This window comes from Juglans regia, chromosome 14 (genome assembly GCF_001411555.2).
Source record: "Juglans regia cultivar Chandler chromosome 14, Walnut 2.0, whole genome shotgun sequence".
NCBI classification, from domain to species: domain Eukaryota; kingdom Viridiplantae; phylum Streptophyta; class Magnoliopsida; order Fagales; family Juglandaceae; genus Juglans; species Juglans regia.
In genome coordinates this window covers 28,713,983-28,740,958 of record NC_049914.1, presented here as the reverse complement: position 1 = coordinate 28,740,958, position 26,976 = coordinate 28,713,983, and the positions used below count along the sequence as shown (strand labels likewise).

The following is a 26,976-nucleotide window of genomic DNA, read 5'->3' as shown; positions in this document are numbered from 1 at the left end:
TTATTGGCAGTCCTCGTCGCTTCTTATGGGCATCGGTTCGACTCTGCCAATCGGTCGTCAACGGTAGGATCCACTACCTTCGAAAGACAGTGAGCCTACTTGCCAAGCTTTGCAAATCGTTGTGACCCATGGACCATGGAGCCAACCATGGAGCTAGCCATTGCACCCTCGACACCCTTTCTCCATTGCTTACTAACGTGACTCTCTAAAGTGGTTAGACCCATGCTTGGCACCCACACTCGTGACCCTCTCTCCTTGACGAGGATACTTTTTTTGCTGACAAATGAAATTAGGTGTGGAAGACCTATCTTTCTATTTCCAAGATCTTGCCATTGGAACCTTTTATTCTTTACACCTCTTCTTTCTTTAGTTTTCAATCGGTTAATCTAGCTTTGTTTTTCATTTCCTAGACCTAGATTGGTATCCAGAAGATATGAAAGTTTTATCTAACAATTATGCCACCCCAAAATGTTCTTCTCTGAGATGGAGTTTTGTTCTTCAGTAGTGGTTCGAAGCCATATAGTGTTTCAGTGTTTTTAGACAATGATGTTATTAATTTACTAAGGTGTGATACGGCTCATAAAATTAGTGTATGGAGTGCTGAGGTGCCAAGTTTTTATCCCTAAGGACGGCCCATCCAGTCCAAAATGGAACTGTTAATGTTTCTCCATTGAATGCTGATGAGTGTACGAAAGTATACTCTAAATACCCTATTATTGGACGAAAATGCTAAAATGTAAATAGAAATCATAGAAATTAATGTGTATTTTTTAATTGAATTTCTATTTATTTTGGGATACTCTTGAGCAGATTTTTATGTTTAATTTTAGAGTCTATAAAAGAGCAAGTCCAAACTCAGTCAAATTCAAAGGACTTTCAAGTGGGCAAAATGTTGGAACAACCAAAGAACTTTCAAGGAGTGTAGGACTCTTCATATAAGGATAATGATGGAGTTTGAGAGTAATTCAGATCAAGGGAAATAGTCAGTCCGAAATTCGCTAGAGGACAGTCTGTACATACTTTATTATTTGGATCATAATTTTTCACTCAAATATCGAATTCAAGTGTTTCCTAATTCATTGGAAAGCTATCTTAAAGTGTTACAAAGTTGTCTATAATAAGGATTTCTAAATTCAAACTCCTGAAGCACGCACGTGGCTGCCAAGATGAGTCCTAAAATTTAGGCAATTTTGTATGCAGGAATATGAAAGATATTAGGGTTTCTTTCCTACCATATATAAGCATATCATTAGCACGAAATTGGGGATTGAAGGAGCAAGAGAGGAAATTAATTGCCATGGCCACCGTTTCCTTTATTTTTCTCTTGAGATTTTTGTTGTCCATTATATTTATGGATAACTAAATTCTCAAGTAGGGTTAAGGATGAACTTACACATTAGATGTTATTTTTAATTTTTTTTTTTAATTTATGTATTTGATTTTCAATTACTAAAACTCTTTTGTCTTATCATTCTCAATTTATTTTTGATGTTTTCTTCTCCGAATAATTATAAAATTTATTATATTTATGGATTCAGTCATACTTTTTCTATTGAATGAATTAGTTCTTTAATTATATTTGGATAAATTATTTATCTATATTGATTTAATTTTTTGCTGCAATATCACTCCCTGAGTATACTATCGTCATTGGATTTTCTCAATAGTGATAATAATTTACGTATTTTAAAAGTGGTAAATGATTTTTCAAATGGTTACATTTGATTTAATTTTGCTTTATAAATCTATACCTTCCGATTGGAAATTTTGGGAATTGAGTTCTCAATTGAGTTATTCAATGACTTAAGAATAATTAAAATACCGAATTTGTGCAAGGGATTCTAAATGCTTTACTATTCGTTGAATTTGAGTATATTTTTCGTTAGTCATGTTGCTTCACTTTAAATTGCATTTAAAATTAATCTTTGTTCTCCATTAATTAATCATTTAATATTTTTCTTTAGTTTATTTGTTCCTTCTGCTATTTTTTTAATTTGTCTCTTTATGAAATCGACACTCTAAAACTGTGCTACAATTACCACGTTATTCTTTGGGTGTAATCAAATGCTTACAATATTCTTTTCATTTTGTCTCATTTGCTTCCATGAGGCTGCATGTTGTCTTTCTGTTCCTGGTAACTGAGATATTGTTGAAGTTGAAATTTTCTGACACAAAAAAGTAGGCTTTTTCACGTTTTGGTTATGAGAATCCGCATTTTGTACTATCTAGAGATACATCACACTGTTCCTTTTGATATAATAAAAATAAATTGGATAAAAATAATAATAAAAAAATATAAAATTAAAAATATTTTTTTTTATTATATAGAGTTTAGATAGATACTTCACAGTGGAAATAGGTTTTGAGTAAAATAGGCAAAAGGCAAAAGATAAAAAATGTGATATTAGACAAAGTTGGAGTAATAGGATAGCAAATCCAATACTAGTGCTTTAAGCTAATGTAGGCTTGTTTTAGCCATATTAGGCATTTAAGAGGCTGCCTGGCATTTGCTCTAAATAAGTTAACCATTTGGGTCATCAAATTTCATAATAGATCAATCTTCTCTTTATCTCCCTCCATGAGTAGTACCGTAGACACGTTTTTTCGATGAATCTATTTCCAATTTTACAACAAAAGAGTTGTATAATATGACATATTACATCAAGTTACATTAGTTTGTATATTTGTTATTGTAAGATTTCAAACGAATCTATTTCCAATTTTACAACAAAAGAGTTGTATAATATGACATATTACATCAAGTTACATTAGTTTGTATATTTGTTATTGTAAGATTTCTTTGTAATTAAGCAGCATTTTTCTGTTTTGTAATTTCTAATCCAATCACTTTCTACTGTGGACTCTACAACATTAGGCCTCATTTGATTACACGGATGAGATGAAATGAAAGTTGAATAAAATATTGTTAGAATATATTTTTGTTTTGGGATTTGAAAAAGTTGAATTATTTACTGTATTTTATATGAAAGTTTAAAAAAATTGTAATGACGATATGAGATAATTTGTGTAACCAAACGAGGCCTAAATGTAGCTAGTGAAGAATGTGGACTCCGACATTTAAAAAAAAGGTAGAGTTTGCATTATATATCTATTTCTCTTCAAATTATAAAAAACATATAGACCAGAAATGTTAAGAAAGAGCAAGGTGAGAAAAGGGCTGCCATAATTGAAAATAAAAAGGTTATTACAATCTGTAAAACGAGATTATGACAATGTAACATTGCTTCCAAAGTCCAAACACGCAACATGCAAAGCGATATCGTTATCAGCAACCCTTCCCAGGCATACTTAGATCGGAGATTTAACTTTGCTGTGAGAATCTAAAGAAAGCGCCGGATTGGCCAAACTGCTGGAACACTCGTTGGCTCCATTGCAACCGGCTTCATAACACAGTATCCAGTCCTTGAACAGGAAGCCATCCTCCCTCTCTTGATTCCATTACAACAGTTAATATCCATAGCAAGTCTTCTCTCCACTTCATGCCTCTCTTCTCTCCTCCTGAGATTCTGCTTTTTTATGATAGAGCTCAACTTTTGTTTACCATCTTTGCTGCTTAAAGGCACTGGCATGGCCTCTAGACCCATCAACTTAGCCACCACTCCAGGTTGGCACCATACCACACTCTCTCCTGCTAGAGTTTGGGGCAACGTCCAATTTCTTTCTAACTTGGAATCAAAATCAGTTTCCGAGAATCTTCCTCTGAGTGCATGGTCGCCGGAGCTGATTGATTTTCTTTCCGCCTTTTCAATATTACCGCTCATGTTTCTGAAAGAAGACCGATACATGGCATCCTTTCCATCGAGAGAAAAGCGAGGGTATTGATTCAATGCGTTTCTAGCAGACCTCAAGATGTCAGAGTTGTTGACACATGACATCCTACCCTGAATTCGGGTACGGTCATTAAGCTTCGCTTTTCTAGCAACTTCCTCTTCTAATTCCAACTGCAATATCATCTCCTCTAATGTTGTGCTTTGTCCCGAATTAGAATTGTGCGAATTATAAGGGGAGGCAACGGGAAACGGGGTGACCATGCTGGTAGAGTCGCCATGGTTGGTTTTATTTTGCTGGTTGAGGGTAGAGGTTGAGCCATCATCATTGCAAAAAGTTCTGATGCCCTTCTTCATCTTGGCTCCCAGAGAGTTTTTGAGGAGAAAGAAGGACGGGTCCTTCATTGGTTGGTTGGGTGCATGTAGAAGGTTTGATGGGCAATGGGTAGGGCTTCATACTTGGCGGTTGGACGTAATAATTTCCCCAAAAGAAGAGGCGTTGAACTAATTATAATAATTAAGACGTGAATGGAGTTAATGCATGGGAGCGGTGTGGTTTTTAATTTGATTTGCCTTATTAATAGCACTCACATGGACGAGACAACCTTCACAAGTTTTTAACGAATCAGTGGAAAGCTCTTTAGATCTATGCAGTGACTCGTGGTTTCATTAATTTTCATTTTCACTCAAGTTGGTTGAAAGATATGAAGATGAGTTTACTCTCAACTCTCTGACCTCTTTTATGCTGATGGATATTTGATTAGAACACCACTTTGATTAGGAGATTTATATTTTTTATATTTTATTTGGCTTAGTTTTTCTTATAAATAAGTAGGACTGTTCATCCGGGCAGGATTTCTTCCTGGTCAGGTCTATCCAGGCTGGAACCCGAATTTTTTTTCCTGTTTAATTTAAGCATTCTTAATTTGATGGGACGTGCCACGTAACTGGTCTACCAGCAAGATTAATTAATGGGACAGCGCTAAATAACATCGATCAAGAAAATTTAAACTTACATAAGCTTGTCCAAAAGGAAGACAATAAATGTCTTTGCTTAAAGCCTGGCATGCATGTAGCTAGTGATGGGGGATCAGATGTACACCAATTGTGCATATGATGCTTTTGATAGCTATATATACTTTCTAAAGATTTGTACACATGATAATATTGATGATGATCATGTCAATGATCAATTAAAGGAATCCAATCAAATTAAGAATGCTTAAATTAAGGACTGTAAAAAACATCAAAACATTCAAACTGAAAAAAATAAAATAAAATCAAAAAATCAAAACCCAGATTCATTCGAGTTTTGGCCTGAGTTTGAAACTCGGGTTCCGATTTGGGTATACCCGGGTTCCCGGGCCGAAATTTGGATGAACAGTCCTATAAATAGACCATCTCTTACTGTACATAATATTCATCCTTCATGATTAGAAGTCTCACTTAAATTCTATTTTACTTATTTTTTACATGGTATCATAAACAGGTTCCCTGTGAATTCTTTGCATAATTTTTCTAACGTTTTTTTTCCCCTAAGAGCCTATAGCCGCTCAGTACTTTCCAACCTTCATCCCAGTGTAAAATCAAATTTCATAATCAAGTTCACAAGGTACAGATCGTCTAAATCAAATTTCAAAATCAAGTTTACAAGATTTAGCCCTCACCACCATGTTCAGCCACATGTAGTTCTTTCTCCATATTCTTAGCAATGTCTCCTACAGAAAATCCATCACAGAGCTCAAAACCACCAGGATCCACCTTCGACGAGCTAGCATGTGCCACCTAGAATTCTGCCACGTTGTCCATGCACAGGCAAGCTTCTCCACGCGCAAGACCAATACTGCATGACACGTATCACCATACCAATGTGCCATGTAGCCCTCCACATTTGCTGCATTAGTGCCAATGCCATGTCATCAATTGATCATTGACTGTTCAATTGACTGTTGACTTTGACCATTGACCAGGTGGTTTCAACTCAATTTTTTGCACCGGTTTCATATTTTTAGTCCCTTTTTGCATTAGACTTCTCTCAATGGCTCAAAGTTCTTTAAATCTTGGCAATATTGTTTGTTCGTTTGATCTTATTCTGAATGGGTCAAACTACAATATGTGGGCTTAACATATGAGGCCTTTCTTGGAGGACTTCGATTGTAAGGTTATGTATCTGGCAAAATTTCTCCACCTAAGCCTAAAGATGATGAGATAGAAAATATTTTTGCTTCACGGCTTGAGAATTGGGATAGTGTGCATTGTTCTGGTTTTTCAACACTTGAGTTCCTTCTATTCATGGTTTACTTCCAAAATTTGGGAATGCAAAAGTTGCTTGGGATTTTCTAACACGTCGATATAACTGCATTCATGATGCTTCCTTGGAGTTCCAACTTGAGACTAAACTTTACCAAATGCGTCAATAAACAGGTTAGCCTATATCTAATTTTTAGGCCTCGTTTGGATTCGAAGATGGGTTGAGATGAGTTGAGATGAGTTGAGATGAGTTTTAAACAGTAGTGAGATGAGTTGAGATGAGTTGAGATAAGTTGAAATGAGTTGAGATGATTTATGAATAGTAGTGAGATGAGTTGAGATAATTTATAAGTTGTTGTAATTTATTTATGAATTGATATGGTTTTAACTTTATATTAAATGTTTTTTATAAATTATTGATAAAGAAGTATTAAATAAATTATTAATTACCCATATACTTTTTTTTTTTAATGAAATGAATAATAAAAATGTTTGGATTACAATAGTCTTTTCTAATGAAAATACAACAAAATTTCCATAATAAATTTAATCATTTACTCAAAAATCCCAATTGTAATTAGCCGCAAAAAACACGTTAAATAATATTAATATATTATAAAATAATTTGTTCAAATAGCTGTGCTTAAATTCATTTCCCATATTCACCGTAGTAATGGGAAATTTTTCCAACCTCTAATTTTCAACTATAGTCAATGATAATCAATTAGGAAAATAACATCATTAAATTATAAAATCAATCCTTGTAAATTTGTGTACGATAAAATTTACATATCGACCAATTATTTATGAAACTAAATTTACGTATATAGCTTATAATATTAGCAACCATATTTCTAAATAAATTTGCTACAAACTTCCCTATGTATATAAATTATTGCTTATATATTGCCAGACCAAAATAACATTTGCAATACATTTGAATCTCTAACTACACCCTTATATAGTCTCAATAATGTCAATATTTATCAATATAAGTCAATGACCACTCCTAGCTTCCCACATACGTTTGGCAATGTCATCCCTAATTGCAGCCATAGCTCGGGCTGATTCGACGGTCATGTCAGGATGATTTCCTGAAACAGCGGCGTCGCTATATGCACGACCGCTTGGACTGAGCTCCATATCTCTCCACTCCTCGAACAACCAGTCATTCGGGCTCGTCATTCTAATAAAATTGTGTAACGTACAACATGCAATGATCAGATCCCCTTGCCTCCCAACTTTATAACCAGGCATGAGTCTTAGAATTCTAAATCGTGATTTCAAGACCCCAAATGTACGTTCTATTACGTTACGAATACATGAATGACGATGATTAAAATAATCTTTATACCCCCTAAATCCCCGCTGACCCTGACGGTCACTTCTATGATATCTCTCTCTAGGGTAAGGGGGCATAAATCCTCGAGTACATGGATACGCCGAATCGACTAGATAATAATGACCTGTCAACCATTAAAACACCCTGAGATAATCAGGCCCCAAGCAACGAATCCCGAGCTTTTTAAAAACAACAGATATAAAGACCCAATATAATCAGACAAAAATAATTGTGGCTGTCGAACTGAGTTACCATCGAGAGGCATTGGAAATGCGTTGCGGCCCTGAGACAATGCATCGATGAATACACGTGCATCATGCGAGCTCCCCTCCCAACCAGTGTACAGGAATGTGAATTTCATGTCCAAGTCACATACACACAATACGTTTTGGGCAACTTTGCCATGCCGGTTGCGATATGCCTCACGCACCTCTGTAGGTACAACAGCGTCGATCATGGTCCCATCAATTGCACCAATGCATCCCTGCGAACGAGTAAGCGGACATGATACATACGAATACATACGGTTTAAGTAATTTACAAAACAATTATCCAATATGTACAGAATTATATTTTATTATCTACTATAAACAACTTACCTCAAACCAAGGATAATTTCTCGGATTGGCTGCGATTGTTGGGTGCACCCCGGATGTGTGAGTTGGGTAAATAAGATGTGTCCCCAGCCTACACAGGGCCTTCATAACGTTCCTCACATGGGCATTAACAGTTTCTGTTGAATGTTGAAAGCGCTGCCCCACAATCCGTTGTTCGTCTCCAGCTGCCACTACAGATGTGAACATGCCTATTTGTTCCTCGACGGTCAACCCTTTTCTAGTATCCTTCAAAAAACTATTTGAACGTAACAAGCTGCATAATGCGCGGAAGGCATCAACCTCAAGTCGAAATAACTCGCGACAATTTCTTGGATTCCCATTCAAAACTTCCAAAATATATTGATGTCCCCGTAATCCGATATTGTGTTGTGGCTGTCTAAGCTGTTGTTGTGCTTCTCTACCAGCCCTCACAAGAAATGCGAGTGTCTCAAGATCCTCAGTTGCAAGGTCATCTTCACTACTATCAGTCAAACACACATTAGGGAACGTATCATCTGAATCTCGATTCACGTTCATCGAGTACCTTCCTGCTGACCAATTCCCATTGTGCACAGTGGGTTAATTCGTACTATTTTATCTTTACAACAATTGTAAATAATCTGTCACAAGTTAACAAAATAATAAGGCGGTACTACGATAATCATATAATATATTAAACATGTCCAATATAATCATACAGAACCCGAACAGAGCCTAAAACAGGTCCTCCATAATCCGTCCTCATTTCAATCAAATTACAACAAATCAAACAGACAACCCCGCATTGGAAAATGAGGCTGTTTATAAACTCATCAACGAAATACAAATAGTCTCACTTCTACATAAAGGGTGACAATGCCATAGAAAATATAGCCTAAGAATTAAAACCCCGCCTACTTTAACAATGACGGGCCCAAGAGTCCCTCCTTGCAGCATCCAAGGACAAGAAAAACTGTCGCATCTCTGGGTTCAGTAATTCCTTAATTGCGCGAACAAGTTGGGATGGATCCAACGGAGGGGAAAGCTCGCTTAGCAACGTCGCACAATGACTAATCGGATCATACCCCGCATTGGTCCCCTCACTAGGCTCTGACTCTTTGCTGCGCTTCGATGATGCCACAGCTTCTGCATCCTCATATCGTTTACGCCTCGCTCTCTGCGTCAGTTTAACCTCCTCGACGGCCTCAGAAAGCTGCACCTCAAAATCGCTCTTCTTTCTTGGCTTCGGCCTACGTGATGACCCAGTCACGGCATCCACTGCAGGTGACCCGATCCCCATCAAGTCAATAAAGTCATCATTGCCAATGGGCAATCCCTGTCGATGGCCTAGTGCGGGAGGCACTCGAGCTCGCATCTCCTCATCCAGGCGCCGCTCGTCGTCGCTATCTGCGGGTAGCTGTGTTGATGCGTGTTGCATAGTCCCGTATGCAACGGACGCGCCAAATATGGTGCATAGCTCCTCGTACTTTGGGCAGCCAAAAGTACGAAACCTCCCCCATTTCGATTTAACCTAACAATTATAGAAGAAACATACGCAGTTAATAATCAAACCTCGAGTGCTCAAACAACAAATTTGAAGGGTGCAATAAAGATGGTTAACTTTAATTAAAATTTTACCCTAATGGCATTCTCCCAGCACTCGTCACTCGCGACAACTGTCTTTGTGTCGGGATCCCAACCCATACCAGTTTGGCTCAACAAATCGGTAAACAAGCGCTGCATCCCCTTCAACCTCGTCAATTTTCCACGGACCTGGTTCCCGTCAAACACTTTCTTCCCAACAGCAGTGAGTCGCTGTGCATAAACTCCATGCTCTCTAAACGTTATCTTTCCGCCCTTTAATCTACCTTGAAGCGCGTCCTGGTAGAGCATGTCGATGAATATCTCCTCCATGGCATCGCCCCAAAGCACATTATCCCGGCTCGTATCTTCGGGGTCCTCCATTTCAAATAGCTAAAATGGTAATATAAGGAAAAAAGAAAAAATGTTTTGCATGTCAACTACGCTACGTTATATGCGTTAATATGAGTAACGAGCCGGAATTACAAATGACCCATACCTGTTGATACGGCCGATGTGTAGCAGATGAGCGTAAGGAGTATCGCTATGGGAACATGGATGACGTAAGTTTATTAATCTCCATGAAACTTTGTTATATATAAATACACAACAGTTGTAGGAGAAAAACTGAAACTCAAAACACTACACTACCACATTCAACCACATGCATACCAAAACCCAAACCCCCAACCACAGTAGTAACCTTTTTCCTATTCTGACATGTGACTGCCGCCCATGGATTTAAGTTGTATAATAATGATAGACACACAGTTTTTTGTATGTCACAGTCGATACAGAACAATGAGTATATTTGAAAGTTTTTTCACTGATTAGATGCAATGTTGTTAATTGGAATGGAGTTTAATTATATGCAAGCAGGAACTATTCGTATAAAACGATAAAAGGCTAGCTGAATTTAGCCAAAAGGATACACAAAATATTTTCTTAGGCATTGACATGGTTTAACGTCATACTATGTTTAAGCCCATCAACTTGAAAAGTACTTTTTTAAAATTATCTTTGCGGGCCAAGTTGTTGTATATAAATAAAGATATATATATATATTCTTTTAATTATCAAGGATAATTCATTAAGTACTTATCAAGGATAATTCATCAACTTGAAAAGTACTTTTTTAAAATTATTCTTTTAAGTAAAAGGAAGACTTGGAATCTATTGAAGCAATCCACATGATGAACTCTCCTTACGAAGTCAACTCTTGAAGGAAAAAATACATCCAAATGCAAAAATCAAAACCACATGAATACACGGCATGCGCAGATTTGAGAAAGAAAAATTAAAACCCCATTCCCACATTCAACCACATGCATAGCAAAACCAAAACCCCAAAACCAGAACAAGAATCAAGACAACAACTAACAAGCTGAAATGAGGACCCTAGCAAACTATGCCATTCAAGTATGCAAATGCACTCAATGAACCATATTATGCACGGCAGTAGCAGGAAGAAGAAAGAAAAATTAAACCACATGCATACCAAAACCAAAAACCACATGCATACCAAAACCAAAAATCCAAAAAACAAAACAATAATCACTTTTACAACTAACCTATGAAATGAGCCCCCAAGCAAACTAATGTTTCAACCATAAAATACATGCAAATGCAAAAATCTCCCCACATTACAGCCAACAATAATCTAGAACTAAAATCCATGCAAATGCAAAAATCTGTCCAAACCCCATGCATCGAGTAGCATATTTGACAAAGAAAAAATAAAACCCCATTCCCACTGTCAACCACATGCATACCAAAACCAAAACCCCAAAAACAGATCAATATTCACTTCTACAACTAACCTATGAAATGAGGCCCCAAACAAACTAATGTTTCAACTATAAAATACAAGCAATTGCAAAAATGTCCTCAATATGGTGCACGGCTGTAGTTAGTTTTTGAACCAAAAACTAACACCCCATTCCCACATTCAACCACATGCATACCAAAACCAAAACTCCCAACAAATCAATTATAGTCACTTTCACAACAAACCTATGAAATGAGGCCCCAAGGAAACTACTCCATTCAACTAAAATACATGGGGCAGCAAAAATCTCCCCACATTATGCACGGCAGTAGCAGATTTGAGAAAGAAAAATTAACACCCCATTCCCACATTCAACCACATGCATAGCAAAACCAAAACCCCAAAACCAAAACAAGAATCAAGACAACAACTAACAAGCTGAAATGAGGACCCAAGCAAACTATGACATTCAAGTATGCAAATGCACTCAATGAACCATATTATGCACGGCAGTAGCAGGAAGAAGAAAGAAAAATTAAAACACCCCATTCCCACATTCAACCACATGCATACCAAAACCAAAACCCCAAAAAACAAAACAATAATCACTTTTACAACTAACCTATGAAATGAGGCCCCTTTGCAAACTCCATTCAACTAAAAAACATGCAAATGGAAAAAGCTCCCCACATTATGCATGAATCTCCCCACATAATGCACGACAAATTTGTAAACAATTCACAAAAGCATAAGTTGAGGAAGCCCTACTTAAAGATAATGATAAGTCGTATGAATGAGGCCCCAACCAAACTACCACATTCAGCCCATGCAAACCCAAAAATAAAACCACAACCATGGCAACCATAAACATATGCAGCCATGATTATGCATTGATATCCACATTCAAGTATGCATCGACCAATCATGCAAATTAACAAAATAACATCTAAAGAAATGAAATGGGTAAACAACATAAAAATTTTCTAAACACCTTACCATACAGCACTGAAAATTATAATAACATTTTAATTTAACTGTCGTGGTCATGAGCACATCAATGATAATATGGATATACATTTATCTCGGTCAATAACCACAACAATAATAAATTTAAGGAGAAATTCATCTCCACACTAGAGTAATGCCAACTGATTTAACATGCCCATGCATTTCTAACAGCTTAAAATGATTTGAGATGAGATTCACATACTTGGAAGGATCGTGTTCTTGGAGCCGTGATGGTGAAAGAAATACCCCGTAGGTGGTTATGGTGGAATCGACTTCTTGAGGTGGGGTGTTTGCAGATTTCGTGCGTTGTGGGTTTCATTTGTGAAGGGGATTTATGAATTTCTCATGTAAGGGGCTCTGACAATATTCCCTAAATCTACACTGTACAAGGCGAATCTAAAATCAAAACCCTAGAACTGATTTAACACAGCCTTTGGGTCAGGGGGCAGGGGAATCTCTGTCATGGAAGGGGGACGTGATTGTGTACGGTTACCTTGTAATAGATGAAACCCAAATCGATTGGTGGGGATGGTATCTCTCACGCGACTGAGCTCCCTGGGTTGCCTCAGACCGTCGGTCTTAAGATGCTTCCACCTCGGGTTGCCTTCGAACTGGTGCGTTTGGGAGATCGCAGATGAGATGCCCCCTCGCCCATGCCGTGAAGTGGTCTGAAATGGTGAGGTATGGCGTCGATGATGGCAGGAGATGGGTCTGCCCAGAGTGAGGAGCTTCGCGTGGAGATGAATGGTGCGTGAAGAGGTGGGTGAGGGCCTTCGAGCTCTGCGTGGAGTTGATGGGTTCGTGAAGGGCATGGGTGAAGGGGTGGGTGAGAGGGCCTTGCAAATTAACACCCGTGTAATGGAAACAGTAAAAAGCAAAAAGCAACGGTCAAAACCCCATATTTGTCTTATATGAGAGAATCTCTTGTGAGGTGTGGTTTGACAGACCACTTTTCCCGTACGAACTCAGTTTGAAATTGGATGAAGTAACCTTCGAATCCAAACAAGGCCTTATTCTCAAGTAAATAATTTTTGTGAACAATTATCTGCTACAAATCCTCAACTGAAGTGCCTTCAAGACATAGAGAATTATTTGCGGCATATCGTGATCATCGAAAATATATGCATTTCATGATGGCACTTCATGAGAATTTTGAGGCAACTTAGGCTTCCCTTTTGCATCACATACCTCTCCCAATTGCAAAGTCTACTGTTTTTGAGCTCATCTTTGATGAAAACCATCGTTCCACCATGAAAATGCAATCGCCAAAAATGGTTATGGCAAGTGATTCTCCAAGTGCTCCCAAGCCTTTGTTTAGTCGCTCACCTGGACAGTTGCCCTCCAAGTCAATTTTATGCAAGTATTGCAAAAAGATTATCCACTCCATCAATGAATGTTGAAAGCTACAATACCAAAAACAATTAGCTTCCACTTAACAGGTTGTCGTGGTTGCTCCATCTGCATTTGAGTCTATGCTTGAGACTCCATCTCACCCTCCTACTCTCACTATAGTTGATGTTGAGGCACTCACAAAGTTTTGTCTCGATCCTTACTGTGTTGTCTGTCACCTCAGGTAAGTTTTCGTGGTTCATCGACTTTGCATTTTGTAACTATATGACTTCTGATGTTATCTTGTTTTTCGACAACACTGTCATTTCTCCCAATCCTATCATTTGTGTTGCAAACGGTTCTCATATTTTTTTCACTCACATTTTGTCACTCGCATTGGATCTATCTCATCCTCCTACTTATTTGTTAATGATGTATACTTAGTTCCGAAACTATCCTTAATCTTCTTCCCTTTGGTCAGCTTATTGAATTAGGCTTGAGACTAATATCTGTCAATGATGGTATTGGGATAGGCTGTAAAGTTGAATGTCTTTTCGAGCTTACATCTCTACAAATTCCAACTCGCACATAGATTCTCTTGTTGCCTCTGCTACTTCCTCTAGCTTATGGCACTCCTAGTTGGGTCATGCCTCTTTACCAATTGTTCAACTTTTAGCTTCTCAAGATCATTTAGGGTTTGTTGATTTCAAGTCTTTTGATTGTCTCTTATCATGTTGAAAAAGAAAAAAAAAAAAAACAAAACAAATTCCATTCAATAATAGTGTTTCATCTTCTTCTACACCTTTTGATCTAATTCATTCTGATATTTGGGGTCATGCTCCCATTCCTACTGAGGGAGGGTATCATTATTTCATTATTTTAATAGATGATTATTCTCATTATTTTTATCTAAACTTGCAACAATTTATCAAACCTTTCACAAAATGATCCAAACTCAATTTTCTTGTTCCATCAAAATATTCCGTTCAAATTTTTTTGATAGGTAATAATAGAATTTATTCCAAGTAAATAGGCATAACCTAAGTACATAGGATGTATACAAGTGAGTACACCTAGATACAAGCTATAGCAAAATAGAACTAAGGTAAAACACTACAAATATTCTCATCTCTTACCAGGTTCTTCACCCAAAACCTTATTGTGCTAAAGAAAAAATTCCTGAATTTTTCCATGGTTCGTTCGCAATCTTCGAAACACCTCCCATTTGTCTCTAACCATAAGCACCAAAACAAACACAAGGGTATCATTCTCCACACTGCTGCACTGACTTCGCATCCCACTGAATCTTGTCAGCTAGCCAAAAAGTCCACCACACGCAAAGGCATCACCCAAGCAATGCCTATCCTTGCAAAAATATCATTCCATAGCTTCTTCACCACCTCAAAATAAAGAAAAATATGGTTAACAGATTCGTCATCTTTTTTACACATAAAACACCAGTCAATTACAAATAATCCTATTTTTCTCAAATTATCTGCAGTTAATATTTTCTCAAGAGACACCAGCCAACAAAAAGAATGCAACTTTACTAGGCACCCTTGCTCTCTAGATACATTTCCAGGGGTATACTTTATCACCATGACTATTTAATACCTTGTAGAAAGATCTCATTGAGAATCTGGAATTATAATCATGCACCCATATCAGCCTATCCTCCTTATTTTGATCGATCTTTGTATCATATAATTTTACAATAAAATCAGCAACTTCACACACTTCCCAGTCCTATAATTCTCTGGTAAATTCTACATTCCAATGCAACAAATTATTAGATAATTGATAAGAGTCAGCCACTACAGCCCATTTGTTTCTAGCAATCCTGAAAAGATTAGGAAATACGAATTTAAGAGCTAAATCCCCACACCACTTATCATACTATAAATAAATATTTATCACGTTTCTCACTTTGAAATTAATGTTTTTGATAAAATCCCCCAATCCCAACTGAATGGACTTCCACAAACCCACCCCATACACCCCTTTTACTTCATTAGTACACCAATTCCCCCACACCCTCTCATATTTAACATCCTCAATCCGTTTCCATAATGCATTACTCTCGTTGTTATACCTCCAAAGTTATTGCCCAAGAATAGCTTTATTGAAAAGTTTTAAATTCCACATGCCCAATCATGCACATGACATTGGGATACAAATATTATTCCAACTCATCAAGTGATATTTTCTTCCCTCCCCGTTACCGTCCCATAAATATTCCAGAAAATCCTCTCAATTCTTGTAGCTACCCCTGCAGGTAAAGGAAAGAGGGAGATGAAATATGTGGGTAAATTAGACAATGTGCTTTTAATCAATATGACTCTGCCCCCTTTTGAAAAATAAAACTTTTTCCAACCTACTAATCTCATCTCAATTGTCTCAATCACTTCATCTCAAATAGACACTGATTTGTGAGGTTTCCCCCAGAGGTAACCCAAGATATTTCATAGGTAATGAAGTTACCTTACGTCCCAAAATATTGGCCAGATCCAAAATATTTCTGATTGTACCCAGTGGAACAATTTCAAACTTAGTTAAATTAATTCTAAGCTCGAAGGTAGCTTCAAAACCTAGCAATAAGGCTTTTAAAGCTCGAAGATGATCCTGGTTGGTATAACTGAAAATCAAAGTATCATCTGCGAAGAGTACATATGAAATAGTAATGCTGCCCCGTGAGATATCATCCACCATGAATCCAGACACAAAACTCCCTTCCATAGCCACTTCAATCATACGACTCGAGGCATCCATAACTAAGACAAATATGAAAGGAGATAAAGGGTCTCCTAGCCTCAAACCACGGGAGCTGTTAAAACATCCAATCGGAGAACCATTCACCAAAATAGAAAATCTTGCTTTCGAAATGCAATGCCTTATCCACGAGCACCACTTCTCCCCAAACTCAAATCTCCCAAGCAAGTAGAGTAGAAAATCCCAATTGACAAGGTCAAAAGTCTTTTCCATATCCAATTTGACTAAAATTCTAGATTGTTCCATTATTTTTCTACTTTCCAAACACTCATGAGCAATCAAGATTGAATTAAAAATTTGTCTTCACCTCACAAATGCATTTTGAGACTTCGTTATAATCTTATTCATAACCACACTAAGGCGGTTAGCTAACACCTTTGATATTTATCTCGACATGGGACTATTTTCCAATGCTCTTGTCCTTATAAATCTCAGCATAATGGACATGCCGAAAGGAAACACAAACACATCTTTGACACTATACTCACTCTTATTGTCTCTGCCTTTGTTCCTAAAATATTTTGGATTGATGTTGTTGTCATTGTTGTATATACTATCAATCGGGTTTCCTCACAAACTATTCAGAGCAAAACATATTTTGAGCTTCTCTATGGTGAAATCCCTGATTACTCTTTACTTAATGTTTTTAGGTGTGATTGTTTTGTCACTTTACCTCCATAGGAAAGCACCAAGCTTGAACCACATTCTCGGTTATGTTGTTTTCTTGGTTATGACATTTTACAAAAAGAGTCGTTGTTATGATCCCATCACTAGACGTCTTTGTGTTTCTCTTTATGTGACTTTCTTGGAACATAGAATGTTTGTCAGTCTTTCTCATTTCTCTTCTTCACCTTCACAGTAATCCCTTGTTTTCACTAATATTTAGATCAATTGAATCGCTGACTTCATTACAAAGATGCCCAGCTCCTTAGATAGTCTCTCTACGGCCATTCTTGATATGCCTAATGAGATTGATGATCCTCCAACTGCATCACATGTCCTAGAGCCACCTAAGTATTTGAACCTCGTCACTCTAGTCGGGTAAGAGAACCTCCCACACATCCAAGATTATCATAGTTGTTATGTTTTTGCTACTTTTTTATGAACCTTGCACTTATCTTGAAACTAGTACTGACCTTATTTGGCAAAAAGCTATGTTTGATGAATTAAATACACTCACTAGAACTTGTACTTTGAACTTAGTAGATTTGCCTCTTGGAAAATCTGCAGTTGGATGCAAGTTGGTATACAAAATCAAGACTCATGTAGATGGATTAGGGGAGTGATATAGGGCTCACCTTATTGCCAAGGGTTTTGCCCAAGAATACGGTATTAACTATAAGGAAACTTTTGGACCTATTGCATGACTTACTTCTAATAAATCTTTGTTTGCAATTGTTGCAATTCGTCAATGACAATTATTTCAGATGGATGTTAAGAATGCATTTTTGAATGGTGATCTTATTGAAGAAATATGTACGCAACCTCTACCTGGCTATAAACATCCTCCTCATAAAGTCTGTCGCCTTCATCATGCTCTTTATGGCCTCAAGTAAGCTCCTCATGCATGGTTTACCAAACATAGTTATGTGGTCACGTAGCAAGGTTTTGTTCCCACCTCGTATGAGTCTGCACTATATTTGTGAACCACTGATATGGGTATTATTATCACCCTTCTATATATTGATGACATGATTATCATTGGGAATGACATTTCTGTAATACTAAGGGCATGTTTGGAAAGTAAGATGAGAATTTTGGGAATACTAGTAAAATAGTTTGTGAATAGTAGTGAAATAGTTTGAGTTAAGATGTTTTATTATGTTTTAGGAAATGAGAGAGAAAATGTTGAATAAAAATATTATAAAGTTAAAAAATTGTTTAAATATGATTTTTTAGTATTATTTTTGTTTTGAAATTTGAAAAAGTTGTTTTATTTTTTATATTTTGTTTGAAAAAATTGTAATGACTAGGTAATAATTAGATGAAAAAGTTAAAAATTGAAATTGAAATGTATTTTATGTTTAAGTGATGGGAAGAAAATTATGGGAAGTTTTCAGATGATGAGATGTTCTCACCTCGTCTCAGTTCTGAAATATGGGTAAGTCTTCAAATCTTTTTGAGTTAGAATTTTGAGATTAAAGACTTGGGCAGACTCAACTACTTTCTTGGACTTGAGGTTACTTTTGGTACAGATTATTATTACCTCTCTCAATCTAAATATGCTTTTAATTTGCTTTCTTGAGTTGGTTTGATGGACAACAAGACTGCCAAAAATCCTCTTGAGATAATGTCAAGCTTCTTGCCACCGATGGTGAGCATCTTTCTGATGCTACTCTCTATTGGCAGCTGGTTGGTAGTTTTATTTATCTTACCATCACACGACCAAAGTTTTCCTACTCAACACATTTGATAAGCCAGTTTATGAGTGCTCCTTGATCTACCCACTATGTTGTTGTTCTTCGTATCTTGCATTACATCAAGTGAACTCTGCTTAATAGACTTCCATTTGTCTCACACTCATCCTTTAAGCTTCAGGGCTTATTCTGATGTTGACTGTGTTGGAGATCCCATTGATTGTCGATTTACCATTAATTATTACTTCTTACAAGGGACTTCTTTGATTTCTTGGTGTATTAAAAAATAGCCTGTTGTTGCTCGCTATAGTACATAATTTGAGTATCGTGCTCTTGTTGATACTACATCTAATCTTTTATGATTACGTTGGCTTTTAATAGATATGGGTGCCCCTCAAACGACTTGTTCTTCCATTTATTGTGACAATCGAAGTGCCATACAAATTGGTCATAATGATGTTTTCCATGAGCGTACCAAACATATCGAGATTGATTGTCATTTCATTAGGCATTATCTTCAATAAGACACCTTGCTTCTTTACTCCATCTCCTCTGAAGACTAGCTTGCCGACATTTTTACAAAATCTTATCTATCTGATCGACTTTGTGATCTTGGTTCCAAACTCAAGTTGGGTCCACCATCTAGAGTTTGAGAGGGATGCTGATATATATTTGATTAGAATACCAGTTTGATTAGGAGATCTTGTATTTGTTTATTTCCTTATTTCAATTGGCCAGTTTTTTCCTATAAATAGGCCATCTTAATGTACATGATATTCATAATTCACAAATAGAAATCTCACTCAAATTCTATTTTACTTATTTTCCACACTTTCATTGCATAGAAAGGGTTAAATGTATGGTCGTAAATAAGTAAAATTAGTTGACAAGTTGTTCGGGATTGACTCAGTTAAATTTAAAGTCTACTTAATTCATTCATTAAATAAGTATTCATGAACACAACATTATGATTAATTATTTAATATTAATACAACTCGTATAAAATTTAACTCAACTTATATGAACTTGTATAAACTGAAATAACTTCACACACACACACACACATATAAATATATATATATTTTTTATCATATTTAACTCAATAACATTATATCTTTTGTAGTCAAAGCGAATAAAAGTTAATCATATTTATAACATTATATATACTGTTTGAGTCCTTAATATATTCATTTATGTATGTATATATAAACTATATAAATAATTTATATTGTGAAAATAAAGTAACTTTGGAGCATATAATATAAATTGATGATAAGCTCAAGCGTAACCTATGTTTGAATAATGGGAGAGGCTAGGAACAAGAGGTGGTATAAACAAAAGGTTTACACCCTCTAATTACCAAACGACACGTCACCATTTCAAGAAAATTAAAATGAAACTGGCTATAGGTAATTCACATCACTCCCCCATCTCTCTCTCTCTCTCTCTCTCTCTCTCTCTCACACACACACACACACACACACACACTCAAGCCGAACGTTTCTGCACTCTCTCTCCCCTCAAGCAACACCTCGCTGAAGCCATTACAACTCGAAACTCGTAGGGCACTTGGGCAGTAGTGGCAGATTGTCTAGCTGCAATACGGGTCAGAGATGCGTGGTTGTTCAACGATTGTTCAAGACGAAGGAATTTTGAATTGCGATGAACCACAATTGAGAAGAATTTGGTCAATGGGTGTGTAAGGAGACAACGATTCAACGGAGACTGTGCAACACTGAAGTATTTTGCACAGCATAATCGAGACCTGGCAATTTGTCCTGCATCGTTGGTGGAAAAGTACCCTTTGGCCTTTATTGTGTGGTGTAGGCCATCATTTGGAGACTTATCTTCATTTGGAAACTACTTTCATTGCCATTCAAGTAGGGGTGAGCATTTCCTCCCAGAGTTTACCTATGAGTTTCAGGCTGCAATGGCTTCAAGGGAGAGAGACTAGGGCATGCGGCTTTAGGAGAGAGAGCATAAAATGTTCTGAGAGAGAGAGAGAGATTGGGGGATTGAGTGGATTACCTATGACAAGTTTCATTATAGTTTTTTTGAGATGGTGATGTGTCGTCTGGTCATTGGAGGGTGGAAATTTCCTCTTCATCCCATTTGAAGTTATTCTCTTGAATAAAAGTTAAACAAACAAAATTTGATTTTTTTTTTCTAAGCAAGCTTGCATCTATTATAAAATAATAATAATGGTACAGAGTTTAGGGTTGATCCTTTCCATTATCAACAAACAACAGACATCTAGATAATAAATCAGAGGGTATGCAACCAAAAACAAGATTGCTTGCTGCCCCTTGCGCCACAGAGTGCGCACATCGATTTGCAGATCGATGAATTTTTGCAAATTTTCAATACCTTTGAGAAGCAGAGATTTGTTTGATGTCTTCAATTATGGGTTCAATGTTCCAGTGAGGGACAATTTCTTTGTTATTAATGGCTTCTATTACTAGTTTCGAGTCACCTTCCAAGATTACCATTTCTTGCTATCTTTGGAATGCCATTTTCGTGGCTAGAAGAGCTACCTTAGCTTCAGCGACTAAGGGATTGGAAGTGAGGAGCTTTTCTGTTTGAATTTCCAAAATTGTTCCACTATTATCTCTGCAGACTACTGAGGCCACTTAGAAAGAATCTCTAACAGCAGCATCAAATGAAAAGCTCTAGAAGTTTTCAGGAGGAGTCTTCCAACTTTCTACCTGTCTTGGTTTTCTTTCTTGCCATGCTGTTTTGTACTCTTGGTATATTCTATTTAACTGGATTGTTGTTGATTCAATAGAGAAGGAAGTGTGTTTGTGCAGTGTTTCATTTCTTTGCTTCCAGATGAAATCCAGGATTATCACAGCAAATAATTGGAAATGATATGCTTCTTCTTCTCTCAATCCCAATTCTTTTGTTGGGGAGATGATCATTTTTGTCTAGTCTGATATGGATTGAATTGGCAAAGTTTCTAGCTTTAGTGGCCATGAGCTTTGATACCACAGAATTCTGGCAACTGGGCATTTTTAGAAAAGATAAAGTGGTGTTTCTTCTTCTTGGTTGCATAGGAGACATTCTTCAATTGGAATTTCTTGAATAGCTTCTTTGACTCTTGATCTGGTAGGTAGTATATTCCATTGAAGCTTCCAGAGCAATAGCTTATGTCAATCATGAATTTTCAATTTCCATATACTTTTGTAGATGTTCAGAGTGGGGGATTGTGAAACTGTCTCCTGATTGATAATTACAATTTGGTAAGCTGTTTTAACAGAGAATTCACTTGAGTTGGTTGGGATCCAGATTATTTTGTCTTGGCCCCGAGAGAAGGAAGCCAGTGGTATTTTCTGTATTTCAATTATGCTTTCTTCATCAAACAGCTCTTGCATTTTTTGAGTATTCCATGATCTGGGAATATCTGTAAAGAGATTTGCAACTATTAATTGTGGATGTGCCTCTTCCATTCCTTGTAGTGACTTGGGCTTGAAGTTGTTCATAGTGGGAATCCATGGTTGTGTCCATATATTAATCAAGCCTCCATGATTGATTTGGTAGCACCTTCCTTTTTTGAAGGTGTCTCTTGTTTGTAATATTCCTTTCCATAGGCTTGACTCTGTCGGTTTTGGATTTGTTTGCCAGAAATATGTGTTATTGAGATATTTTGCAGATAGTATTGCATACCAGAGACTATCTTGTCCTTTGCTCATCTCCCATCCCGTTTTTACTAGCATTGCTTGGTTCATGTTTGCTATTTGTCTAATTCCAAGACCTCCAATAGCTTTTGGCTGACATATAGACTTCCAAGATTTGAGAGTTAAGTTGTGATTTTTGTCTTTAGGGAAGCCCCACCAGAAATTTTTAAAGCTTGTATCAAGTGCCTTGCATACTAACTTGGGATTTTGTATGAAGCCATGAAGTAAGTTGGGACGATGCTTACAACCGTTCTTATCAACATTGTTCTACTCGCTTGGGAGAGCAGCTTAAGTTTCCATCCTTCCAACTTTCTTTCCACCTTACTTAGCATTTCTTGGTAGTCAGCCTTTTTCTTTCTGCTAAATGAAGTTGGAAGACCCAAATATTTCATTTTTTCCGAAGTTGCTTTGTATGGTAGCCATTGTTTGATTGTAGCTTTTGCTGCTTGGCTAGTATTTCTTGTGATGAAGATGGAGGATTTCTGCATGTTAACTTTTTAGCCTGACCATTGTTGATATTTTACAAGACTCTCTGATATTGTTTTTGCACTTCGTTCTGTTGCTTTTGCAAAAATAATCGTATCATCTGCAAAAAGAATATGAGAAACTGAATGACTGTTTCTATTAATTTTGACTCCTTCCATTGCACCCCGTGCTTATGCTTTTAAGAGGATTCTTAATAATGCTTCTGTAACCAGTATGAATAAGAAAGGTGATATTGGGTCTCCTTGTCTTAATCCTCTTTGTGCATTAAAAAATCCTCTGGGAGAACCGTTTATTAATACAGAGAAAGTTGCTGTTGTGATACATTCTTTTACCAGATTGATCCAAACTGTGTTGTAGCCCAACTGCTTCATTACCATGAAAAGGAGATTTCATTCCACTTGATCAAAAGCTTTTTCCATATCTAGCTTTATGGCCATCAATCCATTTTTCCCCGTCTTTTTTTTTGAGATGATGAAATAACTCATGAGCAATTATTGTATTTTCTTTTATGTACCTTCCCGGAACAAATGCTATTTGCAATGGAGAGATGATATTGCTCAATGTAGCTTTGAAACGGTTGGCCATAATCTTGGTGATGATTTTGTATATGACATTTGTGAGGCTAATGGGGTGGTATTGGGTTGGGTTATTTGGACTTTGAATTTTTGGAATGAGTGCAATATTTGTGTGATTGATCTGTCTCAACAGTTTCCCTTTTCTGAAAAAAGCTTGCACTGTATTGATAACATCTTTTTTGATGATATGCCAATAATGTCTAAAAAATAAGGCTGTCATACCGTCTGGTCCTGGTGTTTTTTTATTTGGAATTTGCCTCAAAGCCCCAAATATTTCTTCCTCAATTGGCATCACTTGGAGCGCTTCATTTTCTTGGTCTGTTACTTGCCTCTCGAAAAGATTGTCTAGATTATTTGGGAAGCTTGGATTTGAACTAGAGTAAAGTGATCTAAAATGATTTATGAAAGTATGTTCAATTGTATTTTGGTCCGTTGACCAATTACCTGGACTCAGTTTGATGGAGTCTATGGAATTCCTCCGTCTTCTGATTGTTGTTGAAAGATGGAAAAATCTTGTATTAAGATCAGTTGAAGTGAGCCATGAGATTCTTGGTTTTTGTTTTGAATGTATCTCTTCATTTTCCCGTTGTCGGTGAAGATTTTGTTGTATTTGTTTTTCTCTTTCTTGATTGTATCTGTCTACAGAATTACTTTGAATTTCCATTAATTCATTTTCCGATTTCTGAATATTAGTCTGAATTCTTCCAAAGAGGGACTTGTTCCATAGTTTTAGAGCATCCTTTGTTGCTTTGATTTTTCTGCAGAGGACATAAGCCGGATTACCCTGGAATGCACTATTCCAAGCTTCTCTGATGATATTTTGACTAAGTGGTTCACGAATTTAAAAGGCTTCAAATTTGAATGAAGATGGTTTACGGGCATTTGTGATTGTATGCAGTATGAGTGGATGATGATCCGAGGCTAAAGAGGTCAAGTGTTGCAACATGGCGTCTAGGAAGAGTGTTCTCCATTCTTAGTTGGTTATAACTCTATCAAGTCTTTCTCTGATTAAGGCAGGCCCGTGTCGATTATTTGACCAGGTGAATTGAGACCCCATGAAGCAAATGTCAATAAGTCCATGTCTATTCATTAACGCTTTCAATCCATTGCCTTGATTATTAGAGATTGGATGTCCACCATATTTCTCACTTTGATTGGTTATGTCATTAAAGTCACCTATACATATCCATGGCCCTTGGAAAGATTGATGCACTGAGTCCAAGTGACTCCAGAAATTAGCTTTTTGATTCTAATGTGCTGGTGCATATACAAAAGTAATTAACCAAGGATGATGAGGACGATTCGAATACGCCAAAGCATAAATAGCATTCATATTCACATTAACTGGTTCAATTTCTACACCTGGTCTCCACATTAGTAGTAATCCCCCTTTTTTACAAGATACTGAAAAAGTACACAAAAAGATGGAAACCTAAGCTATGTACAATAGATATGGTGCGGTCTTCCGTCACCATGGTTTCTGACAAAAAAACTACTTCCGGGTTATATTTTCTAATATTAGCCCTTAAAGATCGAATTGCCTTGGGTCGGGCTAAGCCCTTGCAATTCCAAGCAATTATCCTCATTCTGATGGGGGAGGCATCATTAAGTTGGCCTCCTGAGCTTGTTTGGATTTTCCGGGAGTGTGTGACTTTGGCCTTGTATACGGGGTCATTCGGGCCTTTCCTTTTGTGTTCTTTTTTCCAAAATGATCTGACTGCATTTTCAGTAATGTATGTGCCAAAGAAGCATCTTCCATAATTTGATCATCTATCTGTTTTTCTGTCTTCACTGTGGCCCAATGATATTTATTCAACGGTTTGGTTTCTTCATCTAAGAATGGTTCGTGAGTTCTCTTTTTTGGTATACTTCCTTCCACTGATATTACCGGCTGATCACAATATGAGGCCTCTACTAAGATCATTGTTGGTTGGGGGTTGGGCGATGGGTCTTGACTTTGATGGGCGGGAACAGTTTCGATTTGTAAGGATGGGGATGTATTGACTGGCTTTTGACTGATCTGAGGAGGAGTTTGAGGTTTTGCCATGTTGGGCACAGAGGTGAAGGCAGATGATTCGGGATGATGTATGATGCATGGTGGGAAATTTTGCATGGGAAGCTCAGGATGTTGCTTGTGGACGGAATCGCTTTGAACATTTTTTTCTTCTTGGTGAGCTTGTTTCTCAGAACTGGGAAGAGGAAAGTTGAATATTGGTGATTTAAAATTCACAAAGAAGGTGACGGGTTCTTGTGGTTTTGGGCTATAGGACTCTGTGGCTATTTCCTGAAATTTGGTAGCCGATGGATTTGAAGGGCAAGTCAGATATGTTTGGGAGGGCTTTGTATATGGGCTGAGTGTAAAAGGCTTGATGATGTTAGTCGAAGGACTTGTTAAAGGCTGAATGGATGAGGGTTCTGGGTCTTTTGTAAGAGACTGGGCCTTGTGTGTATCAATGGGCCTTGTTGCATTAAAATAGTAAAGGATAGAAATGGGCTCACCTTCTTGGGCCGTAAGAGAAGCTGATGACTTTGATGGTCCATGCATTGCTTTTTGTGCTTGATATCCCTTCATTGTAGGGTATATCTGTCTCCATTGCGCCTTCCATGGGGTATATTGTCTCGGTGCCGCATGCTGCCTTGATGTGAAACGTGATCTTGGAGTTAATGTAGCCACTTTCTCAGGGATCATGCTTTCAAAATCAAGTGTCAAATTGAGGGGTTTATTCTCTTTTGTTTGTTTCGGATGGTCTGCAGAGTGGTTGGGCTGCACAGTGCAATTCTTAAATATGGTTGGTGGAGTAATTAAGGAAGATGATACACTGTAGTTGAGCTGCGGTATCGATTCTTGTAGCAGATTGTTTTGGCTGGAAGATGTGGTTTTGCTTTGGATCATTGCCACTGATGGAAAAAATTGATGCAATTCTTGTGTCGTGCCTTTAGATTCTTCATTGTTGCCACTGATAACTTCTCCAAGGTTAGAAAAATGTAGCTTGTAATTCTTGTTCAATGATTCATCATAGATTAAAATTTCTTTCCCTTTCGAAAGCTGTTCATCACTTTGGGTATCCTTGTTGGATTCTATCATGGTGTTTCTGACTTGTTCATTCTTGCTAATTGTTTGCCCAAAGTCATGAGTGGGTGCTGGGTTAATATACCCTGATCTCAGCCAAGGTCCGTATGCCAGCTTAGTGGGAGGATGTTCATGATAATTGCAGAAAATGTGTGAATGACCCAGATGTCCACAAGCATAACAAAAATCAGATAGCCGTTCGTATATCAGAGCAATCCTTGTTTCTTTATTTCCCCTTCTTGGCATCATAAATCCTTGTTGTAGGGGTTGGGTAATGTCTAGTTCTACCCTTAATATGATGAATTTATGCCAAGCTACTCCAAAGATTGGGTCCTCTTCTACCATAACTAGATTTCCTAAGGCTTTCCCTACCTTTGTTGCATTTTTAACAATCATGTAGTCCA

General features: G+C 37.2%; 3 protein-coding genes across 3 annotated transcripts; all 3 read right to left on the bottom strand.

Annotated features, from left to right (window-relative positions):
• Window positions 1-3,083: 3,083 nt before the first annotated feature.
• LOC109003417 lies at window positions 3,084-4,257 on the bottom strand. Its single transcript, XM_018981529.2, has one exon. It carries the CDS (start codon window positions 4,191-4,193, stop codon window positions 3,342-3,344), a length of 852 nt encoding a protein of 283 aa, XP_018837074.1. The 5' UTR covers window positions 4,194-4,257; the 3' UTR covers window positions 3,084-3,341.
• A 2,765-nt stretch (window positions 4,258-7,022) lies between these two features.
• On the bottom strand, window positions 7,023-7,920 carry LOC118344544 (putative nuclease HARBI1). The gene is made up of 2 exons (XM_035685530.1): window positions 7,633-7,920; window positions 7,023-7,504 (listed from the first exon to the last, which is right to left on the bottom strand). Exons 1-2 carry the CDS (start codon window positions 7,901-7,903, stop codon window positions 7,035-7,037), a joined length of 741 nt encoding a protein of 246 aa, XP_035541423.1. The 5' UTR covers window positions 7,904-7,920; the 3' UTR covers window positions 7,023-7,034.
• Window positions 7,921-8,874: 954 nt separating this feature from the next.
• On the bottom strand, window positions 8,875-10,276 carry LOC118344589. Its single transcript, XM_035685635.1, has 3 exons — window positions 10,036-10,276; window positions 9,594-9,929; window positions 8,875-9,486 (listed from the first exon to the last, which is right to left on the bottom strand). Exons 2-3 carry the CDS (start codon window positions 9,918-9,920, stop codon window positions 8,875-8,877), a joined length of 939 nt encoding a protein of 312 aa, XP_035541528.1. The 5' UTR covers window positions 9,921-9,929; window positions 10,036-10,276.
• Window positions 10,277-26,976: the final 16,700 nt, after the last annotated feature.